This window comes from Falco cherrug, chromosome 6 (genome assembly GCF_023634085.1).
Source record: "Falco cherrug isolate bFalChe1 chromosome 6, bFalChe1.pri, whole genome shotgun sequence".
Lineage (NCBI taxonomy): Eukaryota > Metazoa > Chordata > Aves > Falconiformes > Falconidae > Falco > Falco cherrug.
The window spans coordinates 50503972-50529722 of NC_073702.1; the positions used below are offsets into that span (position 1 = coordinate 50503972).

Here is a 25751-nt window from a genome sequence, read left to right on the forward strand (position 1 = left end):
ATATTGTACATAATTCAGTCATACGTAAGCGTAGTCCTTTGTAATCAAAACTTTGGCTCCTAGACCATTTATTTAAGTGGGAAGATTATACGCTGACTTACCTGCTTGTTGCATGAATATAATATATATGGTAAACAAGCAGAGACAGTGCTGCAGCTTCCATTTCCAGTGATAGCACCACATTTCACTTACATGAGACATCCTGTAGAAAAAAAGCAAGCAAGAATTCAGCAAGCTTTACAAGTCAAGAAAGTGAGAAAATACTCTTGTTACTCAAACTAGTAACTACCAGTAAATAAAGTAGCACTTGAAAATTATGGATGGCCCTAGTGTTACTTAAACAGGGACAGAAGTCTCTATGCTTGCTGAAAAGGGTCAGAAATGATGCTGTCTGGTTCTTAGTGGACAACAAAGTGGAAGACTGGTCAGGGCTGGGCTTCTAAGCAGATAGGTGTGGGTGGTGTTTCAGTAAAAGAAACAGCCCATATGTTGACAGTCTGAAAGAGTTTTTTTGGAGGCTGCAAAGTTTTACTTTACCTATTTACATAATTTACATATACAAATACATCTATGCTGTTCAAATATATGTATATATAAAATACATAGATATTTGTTATTAACTATATGAAGATGGTAGGTGAGAATTTGCCTCTGCCCTTAACCAGCCTTTCCATATTTTTCACTGCTAATATTTTGATGGCTACAAACTTTCTGCTGACAACTTTAATGAAAATCCCGAAACTTTCCTTGCCAAAATCTAGGGGCTCACCTGTGCTGTCAGTGAAGTCAGGGACATCTTTATTATTTAATAAACCAAATGCAATTATATAAAAATATTTACCAGTTATAGCTTGAAGTTAAAGTTTCCTTTGCCTTGAAGCACACAGGACATTTAATGGCTAAACCAAAATGTTTCCTCCATAGTGGGCAGAAGAGGAAGCAAGAAGGACTCTTAATAAATTTGGTCAGACTTTTAACCATGTATCCAAAATGAATGGTGCTCCATTACATTCCGGTATCATTTCATTCAACAAGTTAGCAACAAGCAAAAGCAAGCAACAAGTAATGAAACACAACATGAATTATTTTGACCAACTTCTACTCCTCTTATGTGGCCATGGTCACTGGCTTTTGTTTGGTAAGGTATTATCTGCTTACACTGGGAGAAAACATCTAGCAGAATCCCCAAAATATTTCACAAGTCTATTCCCACCAACAGTATGTGAAAAAGAACCACAAATGAATAGTCACGAAGAAACACTGATGAACACAAATATCTTGCAGGTTAGTGCATATTAAATACAGAAAAAAGAAAGGCATTTGGAATGGCCACCAGTATGATTTATCAAGATGAAAATGCGAAAGAGGTAAGTGAAAGAAAGTACAGAGGTCATGCTCAGTGGCAAGAAAAATTAATTTTCTTAAACTTGGGAAAATAATCTTCCTTCTGCTCCCCACGCATTGCTGTGAACTTGCCAGTGAAACCTGGGAGCAAATGTAAATTCTTTCCCAGTATCAGCTCCTGTTTCTTCCCAAAGTGGAATTCTGTAATGTAGACAAGCCAAACTTAATGCAGCAAGATAAACCATTGTAAAGGAACAACAAATGTTTCAGTTTTAAAAGTAGTAGTTCATCAAACCACTCCTGTGGATTAGATGCCAATGGGCCCAGGTGAATGGCACTTCAATAGACTGCTGAAATCAGTTAGGTTTCCTTTCAGTGCAGTGTTACATAGCACAAGTGTCTGACTACAAAAGAAGTCCAGTTCTTTATAGCTAGTTGTATCAAATTAGGAATCTGAAACTGATTTATTTTTCTGAGATATTGTAAAGTCAAACTTAACAAGTGTTGAAGACAAGCACAAAATACTCTGGGCTCTGAAATACAAGAATCTCTTTGATGATGCCAGACATGCAAAATAACCAGATTATCAAACAATAGAATTATTGTCCTTCAACTTAATGACCCAAAAATACCTATTACAGTCTCAGACAACAGAATGCTGAGGTTTAGGAACAGTTACTGTTCAATGTATATAATTCATAAATCCACAGTATCCTTAATCTTACTTTAGAAAAAGGACTTTGAACAGAAGCCCTTTAGTCCTTTTAAAGACATTAAAATGGTTATATGCAAACACATGCAGCATGCATATATAATCACAGAGTAGTAAGATGGAAATGCTGAGGATAACAGCATGACATACCAGAGATATGGAAGAATGTTGCTGTTTCTACAGAAGAGTTTGCAGCTACTGGTAAAATACATGCCAGCCTGCTGCATGATCTACCAATGCAAACCTATAGAAGTAGTTGCATTACTGGTTTTTGTTTGTTGGTTACTTTTGAGCAAGCAGAGTTACAGTTACCAGACTAGGAAACAGTCACAAACAATTGTTTAGTAATTCAGAAGAAATCTGTGTTGGTTTTCATTGTATTGGTACATTTTCTATGTGTTACGGCAATCACCACTTCTGATGTCTCTGTGAACTCAGCTGGAGTTTTTGCTTATTGAATAGCTGGATAATCCAAGACACAACTTTTGAGATACTTAAGGAAAAACAACATGACAACTTTCTGCTGCCTAAGTCTGGAGTGAGTCTACCCAGTCACACTGCCTTTAGTGCCCTTCTTAAAGAATCTGAGATTCTGCATTAGTCTGAGAACACTATTTTATTTGGCCAGTTTCTATTTGTTAATGTTTACTTGCATTGTGATAACACTTACAAGCCAGTATTCCACAGTGTTAGTTTACTGTTTGATTCCTCATCCTCACTCTTGTAAAAAGCATGTCAAGAAAGATTTAAAAAACATGGATAATCAACAACAGAGCAAAGCATAAATAAGTGCAAGCAACAAAGCAGAAAGGAGTAATTACAAAGACTTCTTTTCCCTGGGAAAAAAGGCTAGATAATTCTACAATTTTTTAAAAAATAAAAATTAAAATAAAAAAATACAATAATAAAAATCAATTATCCAGCAAAATAAATAGGTAAAAAATAGCAAACCTGTCTACGCCACTTATATTCCCTACTGCTGAAGGAAAAAAGAACTTTCTTTACACCACATCATGTCACTTGACAAGAAAAAGAGGTTTATCAAATCCAAATAAGAATGACCACAAAAGAAGCATGCTACCAAAAGACTCCACTAATGCAGGCACCATGAGTCAGACCTGGTTTTTTTGGAGACGACTTTTAAAGATCTATGTTAAAAAGCATAACCTCTAGCTGAGTGCTATAAATGAGTGAGGAAATCAGTTATTCACATGTTTTTGAGATCTTGCATAGACAAAAAGCTACAATTCAGAAACCTGACTGCTCACAGCCTTACACCATGAGGTGTGTCACACCCCTGTTCACACAAGCAGTTATCAGGGGTAGAAGTCAGCTAACACATTGCCAACAAAAAGTCTTCTTCCATAACAAAATCCATCCCTGATACTTTTGTAATATGACATCCCAATTGGCAGACAGTTACGAAAAGGAGCCAGAGCAGCTGTTAAATACTTCCCAGGCATCAAAAAAACTACTTAGTTGCAGATATTATTCACCTGTTAATACCCACTATGATTATATTTATTATAAGGTTCATTTTCTTGATTACTAGTGTTAGTAACAGCTAGAACTGAATCCAAACAGCATGAATAATTCAATAGAAAAATTGGCAAACAATTCTGGACTGGTTTATTTCTTGTCAAGGGATGATACAGTCCCCTGCTACAACAGCACTGACTTGACGGCCCAGGAGACCCTTTTGGTCTTGTGCTGCTATTTTAAATAGTACTAAAAGGATGTGTTCTGTCATTTAATATTCATCAATAGCTCAGAGAATGGATATCAGCACAGCAATGTGCTAAAATACACGAAGAGTTTAAGTAAGCAAAGCAGTCCATAAAAAAGAGCTCAGAATATATATGGATTATTTCAGTCTTTAACCCTGGATACATTAGAATTGCTGAACACTGTTCATACTGGGTTTTCCTCTCTATTTTGTTTCAATTTAAATGAAAAAGCCCTGTTCTGTCCCCAGCTGGTAACATGCTGGTAGCTCTGAATAAATAATTGTAGATTGTCAAACACAGAACCAAAACAACATTTTATTGAATATACTTGGGGACTATTAGGACACCTAAGCTAGGAGTACATCCATTACAGTTGGACATACTCTTATCCCTCCTAACATTTTTTTTTTCTTTTAAGAGCAGAAAAATTAGAAAGTGACCTTCTCTGGAGTATGATAGAAGAACTACTAATTTTTCTACGGACTTGCATTATTCCATTGTAGGCACTGTGCGACATGACCAGCTATGCACTCTAGCTACCAATTCAATATAGTCCAGTCCACAGCTACTTTCATTTCCTATAACATAGGGAGACAATGAGCTTATTCACAATTCATTCCAGAAGAGCAAAATTTAGTAATTTATCTAAACCATAAATGGATCGTAACTTGTCATAGAGCAAGATGAAATTAGTGGGAGTCTTGTTACATCTAACCACTGAACCTTCTACTCTCTACATGCCAGCAGCCAGACATTATCACCTTTTAGGGAGCGCACAACTCTGCAAGAAGATATACACAGAATGTGAATAATCCTGGAGCATTTGTATACTGTATGGTCTCAAAACATGCAATACATATTTGAATACACCATCTTCCTTGTTCAAAGCCTCGGCAAAGTTCCCTGGAGTAGGATGTGAATTCTGCCTCAGGCAGTCTGACATGACTTTCTTTGGTCTTTGACATGTCTAAAGTTATTAAGGAAAAATGTTGCTGACGCTTTGAAATTAAAAGAAAATTAACATCAATTTCACATTTTTTTCTCATGGAAGTTGTAAACAAAAAGATTTTAAGCTTAATCACTCTTAAGTGGAACTACAACAAGTGAAAGGTGATTACCACTCACAGTTCAGTCCCTGCAGGCTAACAGAGGAGTCGATTTTAACTTTGAAACCCTTGTTTTCAACTCTAGTACTCGAATGTCTTGAAAGATTAATTATGCAATACCACTTAAAACTTTCATTTGGTTAAGCATAACATGTTCCTAATTATTCTTACAGTCGACGTTGAAAACTCCCTCACACTCACAGAAAGAGATGAAAAAACCCAGGACACGGCCTTTTAATTTAAACAGTGCCAGCTCTATCAGATCTGTCTGAGTCCCTTGGCTTTCCATTCAAAATGAACTTTTCCCAGTTGGAGGCAACCTAATCTGCCGGTTGTTTGCAGCTCGGTAGCAGTGCAACACTAGCTCTTTAGGAACTCTTTCTCATCTCAGCCTTAACTTCACCGTGCACTGTTAGAAACCCCCACCCCTCGCCCCTTCCCCTGACTGCCTTCGGTCCAGCCTTAACTTCACCGTGCACTGTTAGAAACCCCCACCCCTCGCCCCTTCCCCTGACTGCCTTCGGTCCAGCCACAGGTCCCCCTGGCTGCCAACGCCTAACCCCAAACCTTAGTACCTTGCCTTACCTTCGGTGAAAGCCTGTCAGTGAAGGCAAAACATCGGGGAAGGTGCCCAGAGGCCACGGCAGCGGCCCGCCCGGGGCCAGGCGGCGTGTGTACGGACGGTAGGGAAGGAGGACGCGGAGCCACCGACCCGCCCGCGGCGCCCCCGCCGCCTCTGGCCCCTGGACGGCGGCGGAGCCCCGCGCTGCCTCCTCCTCTCCGTGCGCTGCGGCGAGGAGCGGTGGGGCTGGGAAGGTTTTATGGAGCCCGCCCGGCCCTCCCTCTCCCGTTTTCCCTACTTGTGCTGGCACCGCACCTGGAGGGCTGGGAATGGTGCCTGTGCTGGACGGGGCTCCTCGACGTGCGCGACCACGGCCCCGAGGCCGGGCCGGGCGGGTGCCGAGGCACCGGCGTTCACAGCGGGCGGCGAGCGGGGCCAAGAGTTTCGCTCCTTGGCTCCCTGCGCCGGGAAACTCACCAGAGCGGCTCTAAGGACGGGATTACGGTGCTCTGGGAACGGCCGCGGCCGCCCGGGCCCCGCTGGGGAGCCGCCGGCGGACCCGAAGCCCGGCCGGGGCAGAGCGCTGCCTGCCCTGCCCTGCCCTGCGAGCGCCCGACGTGAGACTCTCTCGTTTCCCCATTCCTTCAGCCCTACCCACCTGCGCGGCTCAAACCTGACATTACACACCAGCTACTACGGGGGCGGAGGGTGGGGGGGAAGCCCTGCTCATAGGCCGGGGTTCCGTGCCCCACGAAGGAGCCCGCGGGGGATATCGCGGTCCCCGAGCGCCGCGGACGGCAAGCCGCAGCCCTCGCCCCGGAGCCCGGAGAGGAGACTTACATGGTGGCATTACGGGGCGGCTCTGCTCCGGGGCTCAGCGACCATCCTCCCCCGCTGCCGCTCGCGCTGCCTCTGGCCCGCTCCCTCGCGGGCTCCTCGCAAAGGTCATCGCTGCTCGCCCACCTCTTCCACGCCCGCCCCCGCACACGCCGCCCGCAGCGGCCGGGACCGCGCCGATCCGCTCCTCCTCCGCCGCGGTGCCCCCCCCGCGCCGGGACGCGCCTCTCTCGGCACAAGTCGGGCAAACTTCGGTGCCGAGGGAGCCCGCCCCCGCGGAGGGCAGCGGCCGCCCCGCCCGCACATCCCCGCGCCGGGGCCTCAGGTGGCGGCGGCGGCTCCGGCTCGGCCCCCGGGTGGCCCGGCCCCCACCCGCCGCGCGGGGGGCAGGACCGGACCCGCCGAGGAGCCGCCGCCGCCGGGGGGCCCCGCTCCTCCGCCCGGGCCCCGCTCCCGGGGAGCGGGGTGGCTACCGGGACCCCGCCGCCAGCGACCCCCGGCGGGGGGCGCCACGGGCGGCACCACACGCCACCCTTCCCGCGGTCGCGGTCACGGCCACGCAGCGCCCCGGCCCACCGATAAGGGGCTGGCCTTGGGCTGCGCGGTCCCAGGCACATTTACACCCCTCCAGGAAACAGCAGCCACGGGGCCGCAGCCACCCACAACGGGCGCGGGCCCCCTCCCAGGAGATGCCACATGGAGGGCACTACCCTTGGCGGTCACGGCCTGCTGGGCACGCCGCCCCTCGCAGCATCCCGGTGGCAGCGGGTCCCCGGGGGCAAGCAGACACCGCACACCCCGGCCCAGCCCGGTGCACAGCAGGGTGGGCACGCCACACCTCCGGGAAACACCCCCCCACCGTGTCCCAGAGCTGCTGACACAGACCCCTGGGCACTGACAGTGCGTGGATTGTCTCCGGGGCACAGACCACACTGCACTTTGGATAGGAGGCAGGTGGAGGTTACACATCTCTGACCCATTTTCTGATGCACACAAGGCTGCGTGCTGCTCGCACACGCAGCACAGGCCCACACCCCACTCCTGCGTAGCTTTTCTGGAGGGCGGCAGTTTGCATCATTTGCTAATGATCCTGAACTGTTCAGCTGAAACCTGTAGAATGTGGCACTGCACTACAGCGAGGTAGGGATACATAGAAATGATAGAAACGGAAACACAGAAAAACACACGAGCACAAAAGAAGTCCAAAATTTTCACCCTACTCCATGGATCTGAGCTGGCTTAGGAAGGATGGGGGAAGAGGAGATCTGGCGTAGGGAATCATTCAATGAAGTTATCGGCCTGCAATGGCAGTTACAAGCAGAGTTCCTATTTAAAAAAAATAAAGAAAACATCACTAAATTTTTCATGAACTTTATACTGAGCATTAATATTCACTCATTCTGGTCAATTTTTACTATCTGTCTTTCAAACCAGTAAGCTGTAGGCTTGCTTGCATTGTAACTTCCCGGCACTGGACACGAGGTCGGGAACGGCTGGGCTGGGTTAGCCAAACCTACATGGCCAGCTGTGACTCAAAGGCAGCACGAATGACTTTGTATATGGTCGGCCTTTTCTCCCTGTAATGAGCTCTGTGTTCTGAGTAGGTATTGTGCTGCTTTCCACCCTGCTTCTGGGTCTAGTGTCACACAGGGGATCCCCCCAGGGGCAGTGGGAGGCACAGGGAAGGGTACGTGCCAGCCTCCAAGACTCATAGCCAACTGCCCTATTGCTTTCTGTAGCAACCTGCTCTATTTCTGCATAATGTCCATGGAGGTCAACTTTATATTGCACTTGCAATGAGTCCAATGTATCAATGCACATAAGACATACTCTATTATGTACAGTCAGTTTATGCTTGGGCAATGAACCTACAAGTTCTTGCCACCTGGGTTAATTGAAAACACTCAGTTTGCACTTACCTCACATGCACAGTAAAGTTTCTGTGTCTAGAATGCATTGCACTCGCTGCACATGTGCAGATCAATTGAAGATTAAGCTCACTATCTGCTGGGCATATTGGACCCACTGTGCGTGTGATATACACAGTAAGTCAAGAGCATCTGAAAGAAATCAATTTGCCGTCCATGTAGAGATCACTGATATCCATGTAGTGCATAACTGCTGGCTATGTTGGAAACTTTCATCTTCCTTCCCTACTTGGAAGGCATCAGAGGTGACTGCAATTCCAGAACCTGAGGAGTCAAGAAAAAAAAAAAAAAAAAAAGGAAAAAAAGAAATAATGGGATTTTTCTCCTGTCATGCTTTTGTTGAGCTGTTTCTTGGTTAGTTCTGTTCTGAATTTGCTGTCATATACTTTCTCAATCAGCACTCTGCTTTCCCCTCCACTGCAGGAGCACTGCCACTTATGGATCCCCAAACTGAACACTGCCTGGTGAAAAGTGCCTGTGCCGTGGGGATAGTATACAGTGCAGATTCTCTGGATGATGAAGTAGCATATTGCTGGAGATTGTCTCAGAGCTGCAGAGCACCAAGAGCAGCTTAACTGCTCACGAGAAAATGCCCTTCATTACCTAGCAGCAGCTCACTGCGCCACATCTGCCTTTAATCAATAGTGAAACAACCTGGTATGGGGCGAGCAGTCGGAGAAGGGCTACTTATCTGGATGCTGTTTAGCAAAAGCAAGGGTGTGAGTGTGTGCATCACAGTGATTTTAAGGTCTCCGTCTCAGAATGAGAGACTGCAGGCTGCCTTACAACACCTGTCTCAGGTTAACATTGTGGGCTGTGCTTTGCACAATATGAGTAAGAGGAAAAAAATTACCAAAGTCTGGGAAACAGTGCTATAACCAACCAGTGAAAGGTTCTTGTATCACACCTTGTGAGTGATACCGACGGAAAGGCGAGTGGATCTTTTTGTTCTTTTCTTACTGTGTTTGTAGTGGCAGTGTTGCTTTACACTTACTTTCATTATTTCATTATACTACAAGCAATGCTGTCTGAATATTGTTAGGTACAGGGGTATCATATTCTATGAATATTCCACAATGTTTTGTGAATATTATGATATATAGTGAATAGTGAAATACTTTGTATGACTTTTATAGGCCCTGGTTTTTATGGCTTTGTTCATATATTTTTTTTTAAATTAATGGTTAGGATGGTTTCCTTATGTCTTGTACAACATTGCATGGACCTCTGAAAATATTTTATAAGAATGTTAAAGAATATTTCATGAAACAATAAGCCAAAGTATCATATTTTATGTCTGGATACTTCATTTTAATGTTTAAGAAACTTGATTTTTCTCTGAACTTTTGAAAATTTCCTCTTTATTATATCAATTACATTTAGGAAAACCTGTGTTTATTTTCCAAAGAAGTGCAAATACTGAAACTTTATTGCCTGTAACAGTACAAAAGAGAAAACACTTAACTCACAACAATAAAAAAGGAAGCTTAAAATAAATAGTGCAATGCTATAAACTTATGAAGAAAATTCAAGATCATATGCATTCTCAAAAAGTCCAAGGCCAAAAAAAAAAAATAGGCTGTGCACCCTACAATCATTCCTGGCTTTCTGCCTGGTCATTCTCCTATCTTGGAGAACACATGATGGATACCCCTGCTGAGTCTGAAAGTTCAAAGGTGAGCTCCCAGAAGCTGGTTTTGAGGATCAAAGTCTGGGCGTTGATCTAAAAGGTGAAGTAGCAGAGTTGATGTGAACTGCTGCTCCCAATACTTGTAATTCAAGAATTACTTCAGACTGTTGAGATATGAGACATGGACTCTGTTTCAATATGCTTTTACATAAAGTAACCTTAGAGTCCTGAGCTCTTCCTTTCTGAGGGTCTTCTATCTCTCATAAGACTACTTAATCAGCTCCCAGACCCGGTCAGCCTTGTTTGCCCCTAGCTGGGTCACAGCAGAAGCCATCTTTCATAGTCGGATGGACAATCTGCCTGAACTTCCTGGCTTTTCTATTGAGTCTGCCAGAAAGTCTCTAAACAGCTTGTCTCATTTTTCCTTATTTGAGAGATTAAGAGCCTTACCTTTCTGTTTCAGGTGCAGATGAGTTGAGGACAGGATCAGGCAGGTCTTTCTCTTTGTTCAGTTCTTATTTCTGGTGAGATGTTTTCCCTTCAGGTCTGAGATGCCATCCAGACAGGGCTGTTTCCTATTACTAAGAGACTGAAGAGGCAGCAAGTCAGTTTTCACTGTGGTCATTAATGCGATGGTTTCATGTACATGCTGGTCAGGAATGGGTGAATGCTGGGTGAGTGATCATTTCGGAGAGGCTGCTGATTCAGTACATAGTGCGAAATGGCACCCAGTTTCTATGTCTGACCAAGTACCAAGCAACCATGGGCTTCCAGGGACTTGGGAGGCAAGGGAGTTGGAAGGACTGTATTGACTTAAGTTAGTTATTGGTGATACTGCCTATAAATGATTGCAATGACATATATGTTCTTGAAATTATTTATTTGTCTCCTAAAAACAAGCATAAAGTGAATAGTAACTTTAATATCTATTTTACAATGTATGTGCAGAAGTCCAGGGACTAAGACACACTCCTGTGTTTGCCTCATTGGTACTTTCCCTGTGTGCTTCAATGTGGATAAAACTTTGGTTATGAAGTATTTCCTGTCAGGGAGGTTACCAAAGGCTAAAATTCTTTTCTTCGTCCCAGATGAAATGTCTTTGATGAAGTGCTGAGAGCATGGTTTATACAGTGCCTGCACACATTGCACTCCATAAAATTCTGTAAAGTCTGTGACCTCAAGCAAAGTGAGAGACAGATCGGGCAGCAAACTAATTTGGGCTTTCACTTTCATTTCAGGTTTTTAATCACTATCTTTTTTTTTTTTAATCTTTTTTTTTTTTTTCTTTTTGAGCCCATTTCAACTCCTTACTCTTGATCATGCACTTTGGGGGTCTAAACCTTAGCCTGGTGGAGCATGTCGCCACTGGGTGTTCTCGCACACATTTCTGATCTGTGGGGTTTGGAGGATGCTGGCGGTCCTTGCTTGCCCACTTGTAAAGGCTTCCTGAACTTTAATATCTCTCAAGGGGAAAAGGAACCTCAGAACTTTTTCCCAGCTTCAGATGAATGAACCTGGGAGCAGTGCTCACGTTACATGGTGATGCACTCTATTGCTACAGAGAACCTGTAGCATGATGTTGGTATTGGCAGTGAACAATTATCAGCAGCCTGATCTGCACTGGTGTCTGGGATTGGAATAGGAAGATAAACCTGACAAGTAAGAGCTTGTAAAATCAGAGGATATGCAGGGAGTGCTACTCATCCTTGGTTTGATATGAAGCATGTGGGAAGCAGCACAGTAAACAGAAGATCACAGGTAGTGAAAATAGGGGCTTCATCAAAGAGATCATTGATTTCTCCAAAGTATACTTTAAACTTACTAAATACCAACTAACAGGGTAGAACACATTGAGCTATCCAGTTCTTCTGTCTAAAAATACATCTCTGTGGCTGCAAGTCATTTCAATGCTAAGTTCAACACCAGCTAAACTCCCCCTCCTTCTCAATAGACTAAATCTGAAACTAGAGATATTTAAAGAAGGTAACACTGATAGCTAGGGGCTCACCCAGAGTATTAATATTGGGAGGAAACACACAGAATTTTTTTTGCACAAAGCTGAGATAACCTTTTCCTGCCAGGGCCTGTGCACTACCCCCTCATGAATGGATAAATACTTGGTTGGAATGAGCATGAATACTTATCCCTGAAAATTTCTAAGCTGTCAACAGATCTGAGGTTTGCTCTGCATGTGTCACTTTGCAAATAACCAAATTCTAAGGAGCAAAAGGTCTCAGCTGAGTAGGCTATAGTTTCTGGTACTAGTTAACGATCATCTGTAATTCTGGGTTCTTGATTTTTGTCAGTCATGGATTAACCAGCTTGGAGGAGTTAAAAAAACAGTCATTCTTCACCTATTTTTAGAACCCAATTTTTCCTATAATACCACTTCAGGGCAGGATTTCTCACTTCTGTTTTCTGTCCAGATGTTAAAGATTTGGAACAACTGGAAGAAAAGCTGACCTCATGGTATTTCCATCAGGTTCCACTAGTGGAACAACTGGAAACCTCATGAGGAAAGCCCTTCTCTGTCAAAGTGTTCAGACTAGTTTTGCAGACTCAAGAGCTTAGGAAACTTTGGATAAGTTTTGAGTAAGCATCAAAATATTTGGATGCTTATCAGAATTGAAACCAAAGTGAACATTATGAAGTTCATTCATCATTCTTTGAAACAAAACACACAAGTGGTAACAAAATCACAGGATCACATAGAAGTGGAAATAATTGCACATCAATCATAATCAATAAGTTTTCCCCCTATCATAAGCAATAATATACTTCTCATGCACAATGGAAATTAGATGCTAAACACAAATGCAACATTTAAGTAAAAATAGTGTTCAAAGAGCGGGGTTACAGTTGTAGGGTGAAAGCAGTAAATGTACAGATGTATAAACCCTTTCTTGCTTCTAAAGAATGAAAGAAAAACATGAGATAGTGCCATGTTTGAGATGAACTGGCTATCAACTGCTCTTCTAAAACTTTTTACTGTATCTAGGCTGAAGCGACAGGACACAGCAGTGTTTTAAGCCAGTACTGTAAAGTATTGTTTTGAAGGTATGATAAAAAGTTCTTAACAGTTCCACTTCTCAATAAATTATACAAAAAAGAACAATATAAGTTCAAAACTACATGAAAATTTGAACTGCTTCTATAACTTAAATTCCATTTCCTGTGCCTATGCACTGTTATAAATTACACAAGCGTATACTATCTGTTCCACAAGACCTGCAAGGAACTTGACAGTTTCTTGAGCCCAAAGCACATAAAGCAGTGGTACAGGTAACATTTAATCTGGCAGCATTCAGCTCCTCAAACCAAATGATTAGGAATGCTTTAAAAGCTGAACTAAATAGGACAGACTCTGGTGTGAATTCAGAGTAACAATTAAACTCAAGCTTCAGACTACCAGGCCCCAGCCAGTACAAGAACAGTTAATTAAAAAAAAAAAAGTTTTTCCCCTTAAGAGCATGATCTGAGAGCAAAAATCTAAAACATGAACTTTTCAAAGCACATTTAAAATTACCCTTACCATAATAGCTGAATACTTGATAACACAGCACGCTTGAGTAAACACATGGACTCACCCTTATTTTCCAAATAGGGAACTGACAGACAAAGAGATTAATAGCAAAATTACAGAAAAGTGCCCACACACTAAGCTTCCAGCTTGGAGTTCTTAGGATATTATTTTCCCTTGTGATTTTTGTCTATATTTATAATACTTCTATATTATTAAGAGTTCCTATTGAGCTCAGGCTTCCTCATAGTAAAAACTAATAGGGAAGTGGAAATACAGCAGCTAGTAATGTTTTTTTTCAATTTAAAAAACTCCATGGGAGTGCCAGGAACCAGTTCTGTGTAGCTTCCTTAAACTAATTTTTGTCTGCCTTCAGCTCCTTTCCCATGTTTTGTTCCCCCATTCTCACTCCTGCACAGTGAAGAAGTGTCTCAAATTCTGCAAATAATACTGATTCTTGCAGGAATACGTACAGACTTCCAGCAGTGAATAAATCTGGGACCCTGAGGAGGGTGCAAGGAGAAATGAAAGGTTATATCACTATATATATTGTTATGTGGCTACTTGCTAACTGTGTCCATCTCACTGAGCTCCTCTTGCAACTGTATCACCTAACTCCAGAACCTCCAATTAAGCCACCATATTTTACTCCAACTTGACCTGACACTGGTACAACATCCTTGTTAGGACCTACAACTACAGAGGAAAAACAGATTATCTGAAACAGGTTACAATTTATTTACTCCAAGGAATACCAAAAATTGAGTGCAAAATCACTAGATCAATGTGCATTTGCCTCACTCAAACCTGGACCTTTCTAGAAAATTATTTAAGAATCCACACCCCTGCAGATCTCCTTGCTGCTTCTTTGTATCTTCTCTTTTCACAGGTAGAATATAATTTAAAAAAAGAAAGAAAGAAAGAAAAGCAGCGAAAAAATTGAAAAGCAAAGGCACAGCCACATTAAGAGAATGGTACTGGAACAGGAATATCTTTTTGTGATTGCGAGGGACGAGGAAAGGTATCAGTGGTGACTTTCCACAGACCAGCTGCAGAAAAGGGGAAGTCAGTCAGCAGTGGAGAAACAGACACCAAAGCTTTACAGATAGCTTTAGTTCAGAATTGTAATAAAACAGCTAGTCTACCATCTGAACATCTTAATTCACTGTGAAAGCTGATCTAGATACACATTTTCAATTTATTTTATTTATTTTTAAACATGGCTGTGACTCTTATCATAGAAGCAAGACTGCACCTACTTGTACTGCAATGTGAGTGTGCAGTCCCATGAATTTAGTGAGGGGTAATTAAGACTGTGGTTGTAGGATACGCTTATAACATGTCATAGCCCCAAACACAATTTCTTTACAATCTTTTAGATCCTTTGTGAAAGTTCATGCATTTTCTTCAGTTTTTAAGAATAAGACATAGTAAAACATCCTAAAACATAGCCTCAGGAATTTAATTCACTTGATCTGTTAGTATTACTTCAATGGATCATGTGTTGGATGGTTATATTTACGCATTTTTCCTTAATTTAGGAGTCCATAAGAAAAACAGTTGAGGCTGTATTTCTTTGTAATGAATATATAAGACCTGGAAAATTTTGTGAGGAAGGGGAAAGAAACAAAGAATGTCTACTTCCCTAACTCAAAATCAGGACTTGACAAGTCACAGAAAGCTATACAAGGAGAAAAGAGAATATTTTCCATTTAACCCGTGTGAAACTGGTGTTTCATTCCTCCTTCTTTCCTTCCTGCCCTGCTTCCCCTTTCTTCCCGGTCCCTTCTCCCTTCATGTCCCTCCCTTACAAATATTTGATGGGAAAATTGTTTTAATTACATATTCTAAATTCAATGTTATTCAACTTAACTCTACATTAAGACATACTGAAATGAAAATTATGACATACCTTTTAAAGTATTAAAAAAATCTATATTTTGCATGTATTTTGAAAAACATTAATATATGAGATTAATATAAGTTTGCAGAAAAAAACCCAAACCACTAACTCCAAGATTGTATTACCTAGATGTATTCAGTCACTTCCCTGAATTGTATTAAAATTTTCAAAACATCACAAAAAGGACAAACTGTAAAAAAGAAGAAGAAAGAAAGAAAAAAACCCTCTTACCTCTAATTTTTTCATAATTTTAAAGTACTGTTTTCCATTTCTGTTTGGGAAATATGGACCAGTTCTAGCCTCAGCAGAGGTGTCTCCTGTACTCTTTTGCTAGGACCTGGAGACTGTTTATTTTCCTTCACTAAGCATTACATTATACATGGATACACAAAATAATCCTACTGGCTGTACCCCTGACTGCCAGGAGGAGTTTAAATGCAGACATAGCTGGCAGCATATTCCCCCCTCACACCCCCACTCCATACCACAGCCCTTTCCCCAGGGCTGGGGTTACAAAGGCTCAGGACAGTGTTCCCCGGTGAAACAACAGCAGCAAGAGCTGGTAGCTTACCCACAGCAAATCCCAGCCGGTGAGACAAAATCACCCACTACTTACTAAAGTGAGAAGCAAGCTTTGCCCGCAGATGAGGACACAGGAGCAGAGGACAGATCCCATGGCACAGGAATTGTAGCTGCTCCTGTGTTCCTGTGGCTCGCTTCATATTTCAGCCTTAAGGTCTAGCTAATCATCAGAGCTGCTGCTACTTACATGCTCTAAGTGTTACATTATAGCATACATTAGGGTTACTGTGCTACTAAAGTAAAAGAAATAAGCAAAACCTGCTCTTCTTATTATTAATAATACTAATTAATGACTACTTATGTATACTCTTAAGCTCTGAAAGCTATTACAATAAAGTGACAAACCTTTGCAAGTAATGTACATACAGATACAACTATAAATATTCAAGATTCCCAAAGTTTCAAGATGTTTAAATATAATTCCTATTTAACTTTCTTATTTTGCTATTCTAAATTTTTTTCATTACAAATGGGTAATCATGAGAATGAAGAGGGTTAAAGAACAAATTCCAAATAAATCCCCTGTAAGAAAACATCTGAACTTAGTTTAATTATCTTTTTTGATAATCCACAAAGATTAATTAAAAAAAATACAGTAATTCTTTTGAAGTTCACCATTTTCATTATGATGTTGAAATGTTTTCCTGCAGCTAACCTTTGTCTAATCTATCCTGAACATACTTATTTATTTTTTCAAATAGAAAAGGAAATTCAGACAGTTGAATGTTAGTGCCGCTTATTAACTTCACAACATTAATATTGTCAGTAATTTATTAAACTAGAGGTATTTGGCAAAGCAGTTAAGAGTTAATGACTCAGCAGCTCAAATATGTCCCTAAAGCAATGACCTAATATACAGGTTCTTTTATGTCCTACGTTACTGGAGTCCAGTTCTCAATGACTCGGTTTTACCATCATCACATCATAACTCTAAACATCTGCCTTGAGATCTTTATTTAAGTCTCAGCAGAGAAGTGAACAGAACCGCAGTGAGGGCGGACCTCTCTCTTACTGTAGGTATATATCATTCAGCTTATGGACAAGGCATGTTAGCTGAACGACCCTGGAAGGCAGCAATGTCTACCACAAACTCCTCCTGTGAAAAGGTAGTGTGCAGCACTAGAGTCCCATTTTCAAATAACTGCCTTAGGACATTTACAGTAGTATACTAGAAATACTAACATATTAGTAGAGTAATTTTGTGTATCATTAAATGATACCACTATAAAAGGCTGCATTGAGATTGTCAGAGTGGGTGCTTCTGTGGGTACTGTCCTTTCTCCTTGCAAAACACGCTTCCTCCCTTCTCCTCTCCGCCCTTTTCCCCATGCGTGCTTTTCGAGGATGATGAAAAAGGAAACAGCACTGTGTCCACCGACCATAACAATGGCTTCCTAGTCATCTTTCTGCCCCCCAGGCACGCAGCGCTCCTCCTCCTCCTTCTCCTTGCTCAATAATAGGCAACTGGATCCACCCTGCACTGGAATTTCACACATCATCCTCGAAAATAAGGCACATGTAAACAAAGGAGTGCAAACCATATAGGAAGAAAGGTGAGTGTATGAGGTGGCAGAAGACAGACATTTGTGGGGTGATTAAAAAGCTACAGGAAATCTCAGGAGGTGGGAAGTTCAGAAGGAAGACACTGGGAAAATGGTAGAAGTGTTGAAGATGGGCTGGTGGAGGAAGGCTGGGTGGATAAACCAAAGAGGTGGTGGTGAGGTAGAGACAGGACCACCTAATAGAGAGAAAAGTAGAAATACTGCTACAGACTGAAAAAAATGGCAAGAGATGTCATCATTGTGAGAAAAGGAAAGAATGGAAGAAAGTAGAAGGAAGTACAGAAGGAAAACAACAACCCGAGTTGGCTAACTTGTAAAATATGAGATAAGCATTAGAATTAAAATTATTAGATCAAAAGGAAATGGGTGTGGAACAGATGATGCAAAAACTTGGACCTGGAGATCATACACTGCAAGCAAGTATTTTTGTAAACGTTTTAAAAACTTAATTGGAAATGCACTTTTCAGAGTACTGGTTTTAGGTATCACACATACTATGTGAGAATGTGTGTGTAGAGATAATCCTCACTATACTAAATATTATAAGGATGAACAACCTAAATCATTAAAAGCCATGAATTTACAATCATTACATTCTTCCTCCGTTTCCCATTCCTTTTTTTATGAACTTGGATGCAGACATCCATTAAGCTAATGAGGAAAATGGAGCTGAATTTGTTCTAGTCTGCCTGGAATGGCTCCCAGTGCTGCTTGGTTCAATAATCAGTAAGATTCAAAACTGACTTTTTGTAGAGTTCCCATAAATAACCAGCTCAGATTCAGAAAGGTCTGAACACCCCAAATTCCTACTGAAGTCAGTAAGAACAGTGTCTATTAAGCTGCTCGCCAGATTTTGTCCCTTTATCTTGTATCAGAAGAACTTCCTCTACTATTAAAAACAATCTCCAGACAAAACCTAAGTTTTTTTCTCTCAGTCATAATGACTAAATTACCTTATATTATTGACATAAACATTTCAAAAGACAAGAAGAACCATGATGTCTCCAGCAATGGTTATTAATGGCACAGTCGTTAGAAGCAGTACAGTTTTTAATTTCTTCACTCAACAGAGAAGAAAAAAGTCATGTATCTGTTGGGTTTTTTGGCAGCTGTCACCACTTAAGCTTCTTAAAGCACAACTAAAAGAGTATAAAAGTGACTTAAGACATCATCAACTTCACTGTAGTGTTGAATCTCAGGACAGGTTACCGATTTCAACCTGCGCTTGTTCTGTAATCAGCAGTGGAAACGAATTGAAACTGCTCTGCCTACACAAGCAGAGCTGATTCCCCCTGAGGTCAAGGGAAAGGTTCCCACTGACTTCAACACGCTTTGGATTAAGCTGTGAGTAAGAAACGGCGCAGGGTAAATACTGGTGACAGGATCTGGGGCTCTGCCAGATAAACACAGAAAGAGAAACAGGGAATTTCAGAATGTTTCTTTCCTGGAAGAAATAAGACTTTCTATCCTTTGTTTTTTAGCTCTAATTATTCCCCATCCAAATGAGGTCAGGGGGAAAGGAACAGGAGAAAAGACCGAAATTTTCTTTTGGTCTCAAATCTTCGACAGAATGTGAGTACATTCGTGAGAAACCAGTCTATTTTAAATACTCTTGATGCTACTGACAGTGACAGCAACCAAAACATAGGAAGGTATGATCTAGGAGAACAGTCAATGGTGTTAGAACCCACGAACAACTCTTCTAAACAAGGTTTGGGTTAAATGTCAGAATGTACACTGGAGAATTCATTCCCCATCAGCATCTATTTTGTGCTTGTTTGGAAAGAGTCTGATGATTAATCCTGGGTTATCCTCTTTGAGAAAATATATAACATTACCCCTCCCTTTTATCAATTTTGGGATTATGAAGAGCCAAGGAATATCCCTTTTATTGAGTGCTCTTTTTGTTGAGATTATAGTAAGACATCCCTCTAAAAGTTGATTTTGTGTGAGCACAGCAAAAATTCCAATTTATATTGAGCAACGTTTCTCTTAATTTCCCATTGTTTTTCATATTATTAAACTAAGTCTTAATGCCTTCTGAGTTACACTAGATTTAAAAATCATTATGAAGTGGGGGACCACACCTTGAAAATACATAATTTATATACTAGACCAGAATTAAATACCTTGATTTATTTTCATGTCATAGGCTGGAACATGTATTAAAATCATCATATTAGGCACTGCAAATGCTTAAAGATTGTATTCTTTACATCATCAATGGATTTATCACTGTTTTTGTCTTCAAGCACTTTCTGCTCAAGCAGACATGCAGACAAAAGAAGCAAATGTGAGTGCTGTATTAAATTTATTGTGGCACATGGGTGTTTTTAAGATATAACAAACAGATAATTTTTACCAGAAAACCAGGTTTGAACAGAGACTGATGTAGGGAAGCAAGTTCATAAAGACTGTGAACTTCCAGCGCAGAGGAAAGCATTTGTCCTTTTCTGAGCCAGAAAGCACATTCATCTTTCCCAGTGTCAGAAGTGCAAATACGTGCAACTTACACGTTATTGTCTAAGCTTTTGAAAAAACGTGGCCCTTGAGGCTTTCTTCAGAAAATACAAAGTTAAGTTTCCCACTAACATTTTTTTGGTGGGAATCATGTAAAAGCAGTTGGGAAGCACAATTTTAAAAAGTCCCTTGACTGTAACCTATTCACCACACCCGCCAGCCCAAACTTAGCAGGAAAACAATACAGTGATAGACTAGGGTTGCCTCACCATGGCATGTCTAAAAAGGTCATCTTGACAATTAGATTGTTAAAGCATGGGGCCAAATTCAGTGCAATTTTAGTTAATGATGCAAAAGTTGTTGCAGGCAAGTTGGATGCAATACATTATATTCTACTTTTGTTAGTTGATGAAACAGATATATGAATGAGCCTTGATGAGGTTGCAGGTCCTTTGATTTGGGTCTCTTTCAGCATGGAATAGTTTTTTTACTTGAAATGCACAATAGATCCAAATGCCTGAGGTTTTGGCTTTATTTTCCCTTGAGGTAATAGTTCCTTGGCAACTCACCGTGCCTTTTCTACTTGCTTTGCATAAGAAACAGCAGGACATTGTGAGTAGCTGGTACAAGATTTCCTCTTCAGAGAAAATGTCGTGTGTTATGATCAAAATATATTCATATATATCCTATGCACACACACACACACACACACATAATGTGTTGACTAATAACTAATTGATTTATTGCCTACATGGGGACTGAAAGAAACTGAAAACTCATAGATGTATGCTGAAAAAAAGTGCTGTATTCAGAAAATTACATGGAAAACAATCAGCTTGCTAATATGTGCACTACTCAAGTAAAATATTACCTTAATAAAGGAGCTAAGAACCCACTTGTGTCTATACAGGTGTAAATATATTCTAGTTTATTATTTTAGCTGTAGCTTATGCTAGAATTACTCATTTAAATTACTGATGTGATAAAAACAAGTCTCGCACAGTGCAGTGAGTAAAATCACCAAGACAACAGTTAAGATCCAGAATCCAAATGAGGGTAACACTGTCTAACCAAACGATGGTCCCTCATCTAATGCTTTATCCATGTATTTCTGCTTGTATTTCAAACTGCTTAAACCATGGCAAATGTAGCCTTTTAGTCATTCCTCTCAAAACCATGATGCACTAAAATTTCAAAATTGCCTTCTGCTTGATGGGTGCTGAACTGGCTCCCCATGGTGCCAATGGAGAAACAATAGAAAGCAGCTGCCTGGGAAAAATTTTGCTACCTACAGTATGGTCTTCCCTCCAACCCACATACTGCCCATCTTTTCATAAAGGCTCCTTCTTCTCCTGACCCTCACTGTGCTGTGGAGACCCCAGCACTGGTGCCTCTATCCCATCCCAACTAACAGCACTATTCCCTGTGGTGCTCAGGGCAATGCAAGAGCATACCAACCTTGAATCCTCTTCCCAGTCTGCTTTCCTCCCTGTTGTGTTCATAAAGCAAATAATTTTCTATACTATCATTTTTTCAGACCACAGCCTTTTACCTACCTCTCTTTTCTTTCACACTCCCACTGTCCCAGCCTGCCTCACTGCATCCTCAGATTCTGGAAGTAGACCTGTTAAATGAGAGAGGCAAGCTGACACAAGCCAGATGAAAGACAGGTAATTGGCAGAATCTAACTAATCTGTGGGCTGTTCTTAGAGAAGACTGAATTAACCTCTGTGGAAGTGGGAGAGATGTCTGAGCCATTACGGAAATATCCATGCATGTAAATCTTTGAGAATAGCTCTGGGGCTATTCTCAACAGAAACACAGAGGAAAAACAAATAAGCTAACACAAAGAGAAAAGTTTTGTGCCATTAAATTACACATTTTCTCACAATGGTAATCGATATTCAGTCTGTGGAAGCAGCATGGATTTTATAATTCATTTCATAACTGACAACTGACATAGAGTGGGATTGAGTGCATAAAAATGAAACTAACTAGAAGATAGGTGTACAGTCTAATACAGACACCCATGCTACCTCATTCATTAGGTAGGAGAGATATAGAAGAGCCATCCCATGTCTTTTGGACACCTATAATTAGATGGGAGAATTTGCTTGCTGAGGGATGCAAATCAGCTTCCTGTGGATGTCTGATAAACTTGATAATGTCAAATGAGTTGAATCCCATATTTCCTCTGCAAATTCATTATGTTTTCCTTTCCCTTTTATCTCACCAACTCTTTAGAATCATCCAGTCAACTATCATATATTGTCCCGTAACTTACAGACCTATTCGTTATAATATTTCACATTATTTCTTTATAGAGAAGGGATGGTATGTTCAAAATCATCATGGCTAATATATTGACTGTAACTGGCAGGATTTGGAGACAGGTGGCAGCAGGAAAGACCTGTGTAGGAGGAGGTCATGAGTTGCTCTGTGTTGGCTACAGCTGGGTCCACCTGGCTCTGAAATGCACCTGGGCATCCCATCATACTTGGCTTTGAAACCCGTGTGGGTAACTTACTGCACACCACTGCGGGGGAGCATCTAGCACCTGTGCTCAGACGTTTAATAAAGAGCAGTAGCTGGCTGCTGGGGCAGAAGAAACAGGGGAGTGGCGTAGAAATGAACATTGCCTGGGATGTGGCTGAAGTCACACACTAGGAAAGATGTGCCCCACAATGGAGTTATGGCTTTGAGGGACTTCAGCTACGGATGACCCATGCCAGGGCAGGAACACCCCAGAGGGACTCTGGCCTGTGAGTGACCCACGCTGGGGCAGAGGACGATAAATAAGAAGTGAAGAGCAGCAGTGGAAAAAGTAATCGAGGAGTGTCAGAAAGTTACCCACTGCCGCCATCTCATGCAGTACCTGTTGTAAAGGCACTGGGACAGCCTCAGTGCAACAGGTGATGAAAATGAGGGGAGCTGAGACCAGGAAGAGCAGAGGAGTGATATTTGACTGAAATTGAGCCTAGGAAAGGGGGAGGAAAGGTGTTTCCCTTGGTGTTTAATTTTTTGTGTTTTCATTTCTGAATCAATTATTAGAAGTTTATGTTAACTAGCAAGAAATAAAATAAATTTGACACTATTTTGTCTGCAACAGTTTTGGAGTCCCCTTCTGGTATTTATAAGACATTGCAAATAATGTCTTCCCTTTTATCCTGGCTCTGCCTGTATTATTACTGTGTCATGGCAGGCTGTAGCTACTTCTCACATGCAGGAGTGCTCCTCCTTATTTCAAAATAAGCCTAAGCATTTTTCAAATGTTTCAGGTACAGTTGTGACCTTAACTACCACTATAAAATAGAAATTCTTGGGGGCGCTAACTCACTGCTGATTTTGTTACCTGTGTGAATGTCATTGATAAACATGTTGAGCTTCACATACTGAGACAACACAGCCAAAATTTTCCTTTCTGAGGACTGAGGCTTATTTTCATGAAAAGCCAGTTACATTTATATATACATGTACCTATCTATATAGACAAATTCCTATTATGCAACAGGCAATATAATGTTTATTGGCTGTTTCTCAAAATAATGAGAAGCATTTTGCACTGGTATGGCACTTTAAAGATAAGATGGTGAGATGTGAAGTGAATAATTCAATTCAGTACCGAAGAACTTGATATATAACTCTTGACATACACTGTTCTAAGCTTTAAGATAGAAAACTGTAATTTCCCAGTGCAAACACTTATTTCAGGCTTAATCTAATCAGAATGACTGTAAACCAAGAATTCACAAGTTTTATGTGTGCACCCTTATAATGATGTGCACACAACCATACTTAAAGAAAAACTTAGAGTAAAATATCACACATATACAATGGCAGACTGAGGTGAACTCCAACAGAGCTTGTTCTTCGAGTCACACAGTTCCTTTTACTCCAAAAGAAACTATCTTAAAATTATTTCCCATTTTGTATGTCAGCTTAGTTGACAGTCAAAAGATTGCCAGTATTTCTTCAGAAGACCCTTTCAGCAGCCGAGGGTGGTTTATGCTCTGTGCACAGAAATAAAGTGTCCAGACTTTCCTCAAATGACCATCACATGAGTGAAGGAAAACCATTTTGTAATGGTTGTCATGGCTATTTATAACATTTTTTAGTTTGTCATCCATTTCTACTCTTTCCTTTACAGAATTACCAAAAAAAGTAGAGAATAGACTACAACTTAATTCAATCACACCAAGCAAAGGATGGAAGAAGACCCCACATAACTGCTGTATTTCCTTTCTCTCTTAAGAATGATACTGGCATCTAACAAAGAAAATTTGAAGAGGAGAAGGAATCTGGCTTTCATTTTTGGGAAGTATAACAATAAGACAACAATATTTTTATGGAGACAATCGATAACATATCCATCTCCATAACAGTTTTGGCAGTCACCCTTTGGTCTCAGTTTCCCATTGCACAGTGTCAGAACTCAAGGTACAAATGCTCTCTCCACCTGGTCTAATCCCCCTTCCCCTCTGCCCTCCTAAAGCTTATTGCTTATGGTGAATGAAGTCTCAGCCGTCAGGAAAGTTATTCCCTACAAGAAGTAATGTGTAGTCCATGTGTAGTGTGGACTGGGCTATTCTGACTCCTTTCCCCACACTGTTCCTAGGAGTCTGAATGATTTTCTGAGTTGTCCTCTCATGGTCATACCCACTTGTTTTAGTTTTAGGACAGCACCAGCTCACTAGATGCCAAGTGAGATTCCATCCCATCCTCCATGCGATTTCATTCACCTCCCTGGCTAACATTTGCTGATGCAATGCCATCAGGCAGGGGCTGTCACCATACCTCTCCTGATACTGAATTTGAACTCCTCCTTCAGCTGGAACACATACCACTTTCTTTCTACTGAGCACCTCTGTAACATGTTGGTTGTAGGTTTTTAACTGTATGTGGTAATCCTGTAACATTTACTGAAAGCTGCATCAGGCCTTTAAGATTTTGGCTGTTGGACTCTAAGATGGGATCTCGACAGAGCCCAAAATTTTAGTGGTGGATCTGCCTGCACTTCTTCCTGACAGTGAGTGTACTGAACACCCCAACAGGATCTTTACCTATACTGGCATACTCAGAACACAAATTAGAACCAGATGACTCAAAAGACAGGTCTTTAGGTCTGCTAGATAAATCAGACAAAAACCAAAGCAATTTCTCTGTTGCCTGCTCTTACCTTTGAATGGTAAGACCTTTACTTAAGGCCTGATTTCTAGACCAGCAATTTTTAGCTGCTTTCTGCACAGCATTGAGTGCTGCACTGTTTCCCTTGAGTGTCTACGAAAACTACTTTCTTGTTATTGTTTGCCTAGTCCCTGCTTTCCTCATAGTGCCCCCAGTATCCCATTTGTGCTCTCTTTCACTCTTGCACTGTGAACCTCTCCTTTGCTAAGCTTGCTTACTTTTAGCCTTGGTGTAATCTTCACTTTCTTCTGCAGGGTTGTTGGCTGAGGCAGCTTTGACAAGACAAGAAGGTCAGCTGCTCTCTTTTCTGCCTTCCAGCCACAGTCCCCTCAGGAAAAAACACAGCAGTAAGCACTCTCGGGAAATCAGAACATCTTTCTCATATGCATGCACCTCTATGATCCAACAGTTCAGAACCACTTTTTGGTTTTCAAGATCTGAAAGAATTACCAGGTACACTGTTTTTACTCTGCAGGCCTTTCCAGAGGTAATGGGATGACAGGCACATGCACATGAACTTCCACCACACAGTTTAAGAGATCAGAGCTCTGACTTGAAGGACAGTCTGTATCACCGTTCCTTCTGGGCTAAACCTTTGATATCATCTTTCTCTTGAGATTCATTTTCTTGGCTTTCAGGCTAGTTTACTTGCAGGACAGCTTCTAAAACTTTTGGACTTCCTTCCAAAGTCCTT

The 25751-nt window shown here is 41.4% G+C and overlaps 1 protein-coding gene and 1 long non-coding RNA gene across 10 annotated transcripts in view; both read right to left on the reverse strand.

Moving 5' to 3' along the window:
* The window catches only part of ADGRG6 (adhesion G protein-coupled receptor G6), a 112834-nt gene extending 105914 nt beyond the window's left edge, over positions 1 to 6920 (reverse strand). For 6 of the 8 annotated variants that reach the window (XM_055713912.1, XM_055713911.1, XM_055713918.1 and 3 more), the window contains exons 1-2: positions 6292 to 6920; positions 102 to 202 (exon numbers count right to left, since the gene is read on the reverse strand). In XM_055713912.1, coding sequence (XP_055569887.1) covers positions 102 to 202; positions 6292 to 6905 — 715 coding nt within the window. In that variant the 5' untranslated portion in view covers positions 6906 to 6920. Of the gene's footprint in view, positions 1 to 101; positions 203 to 5474; positions 5500 to 5766; positions 6057 to 6291 lie in introns of those variants that run through there. The other 2 variants (XM_055713916.1, XM_055713917.1) reach the window with 2 other exon arrangements.
* A 1268-nt stretch (positions 6921 to 8188) lies between these two features.
* Positions 8189 to 22106, reverse strand: LOC114015589 (uncharacterized). Of its 2 annotated transcripts, none has more exons than XR_003559597.2 (3): positions 21430 to 22106; positions 10297 to 10435; positions 8189 to 8480 (listed from the first exon to the last, which is right to left on the reverse strand). It is a non-coding gene; the product is annotated as an uncharacterized LOC114015589 (long non-coding RNA). The 2 variants fall into 2 exon arrangements; XR_008733006.1 differs by lacking the exon at positions 21430 to 22106 and adding an exon at positions 13434 to 14555.
* Positions 22107 to 25751: the final 3645 nt, after the last annotated feature.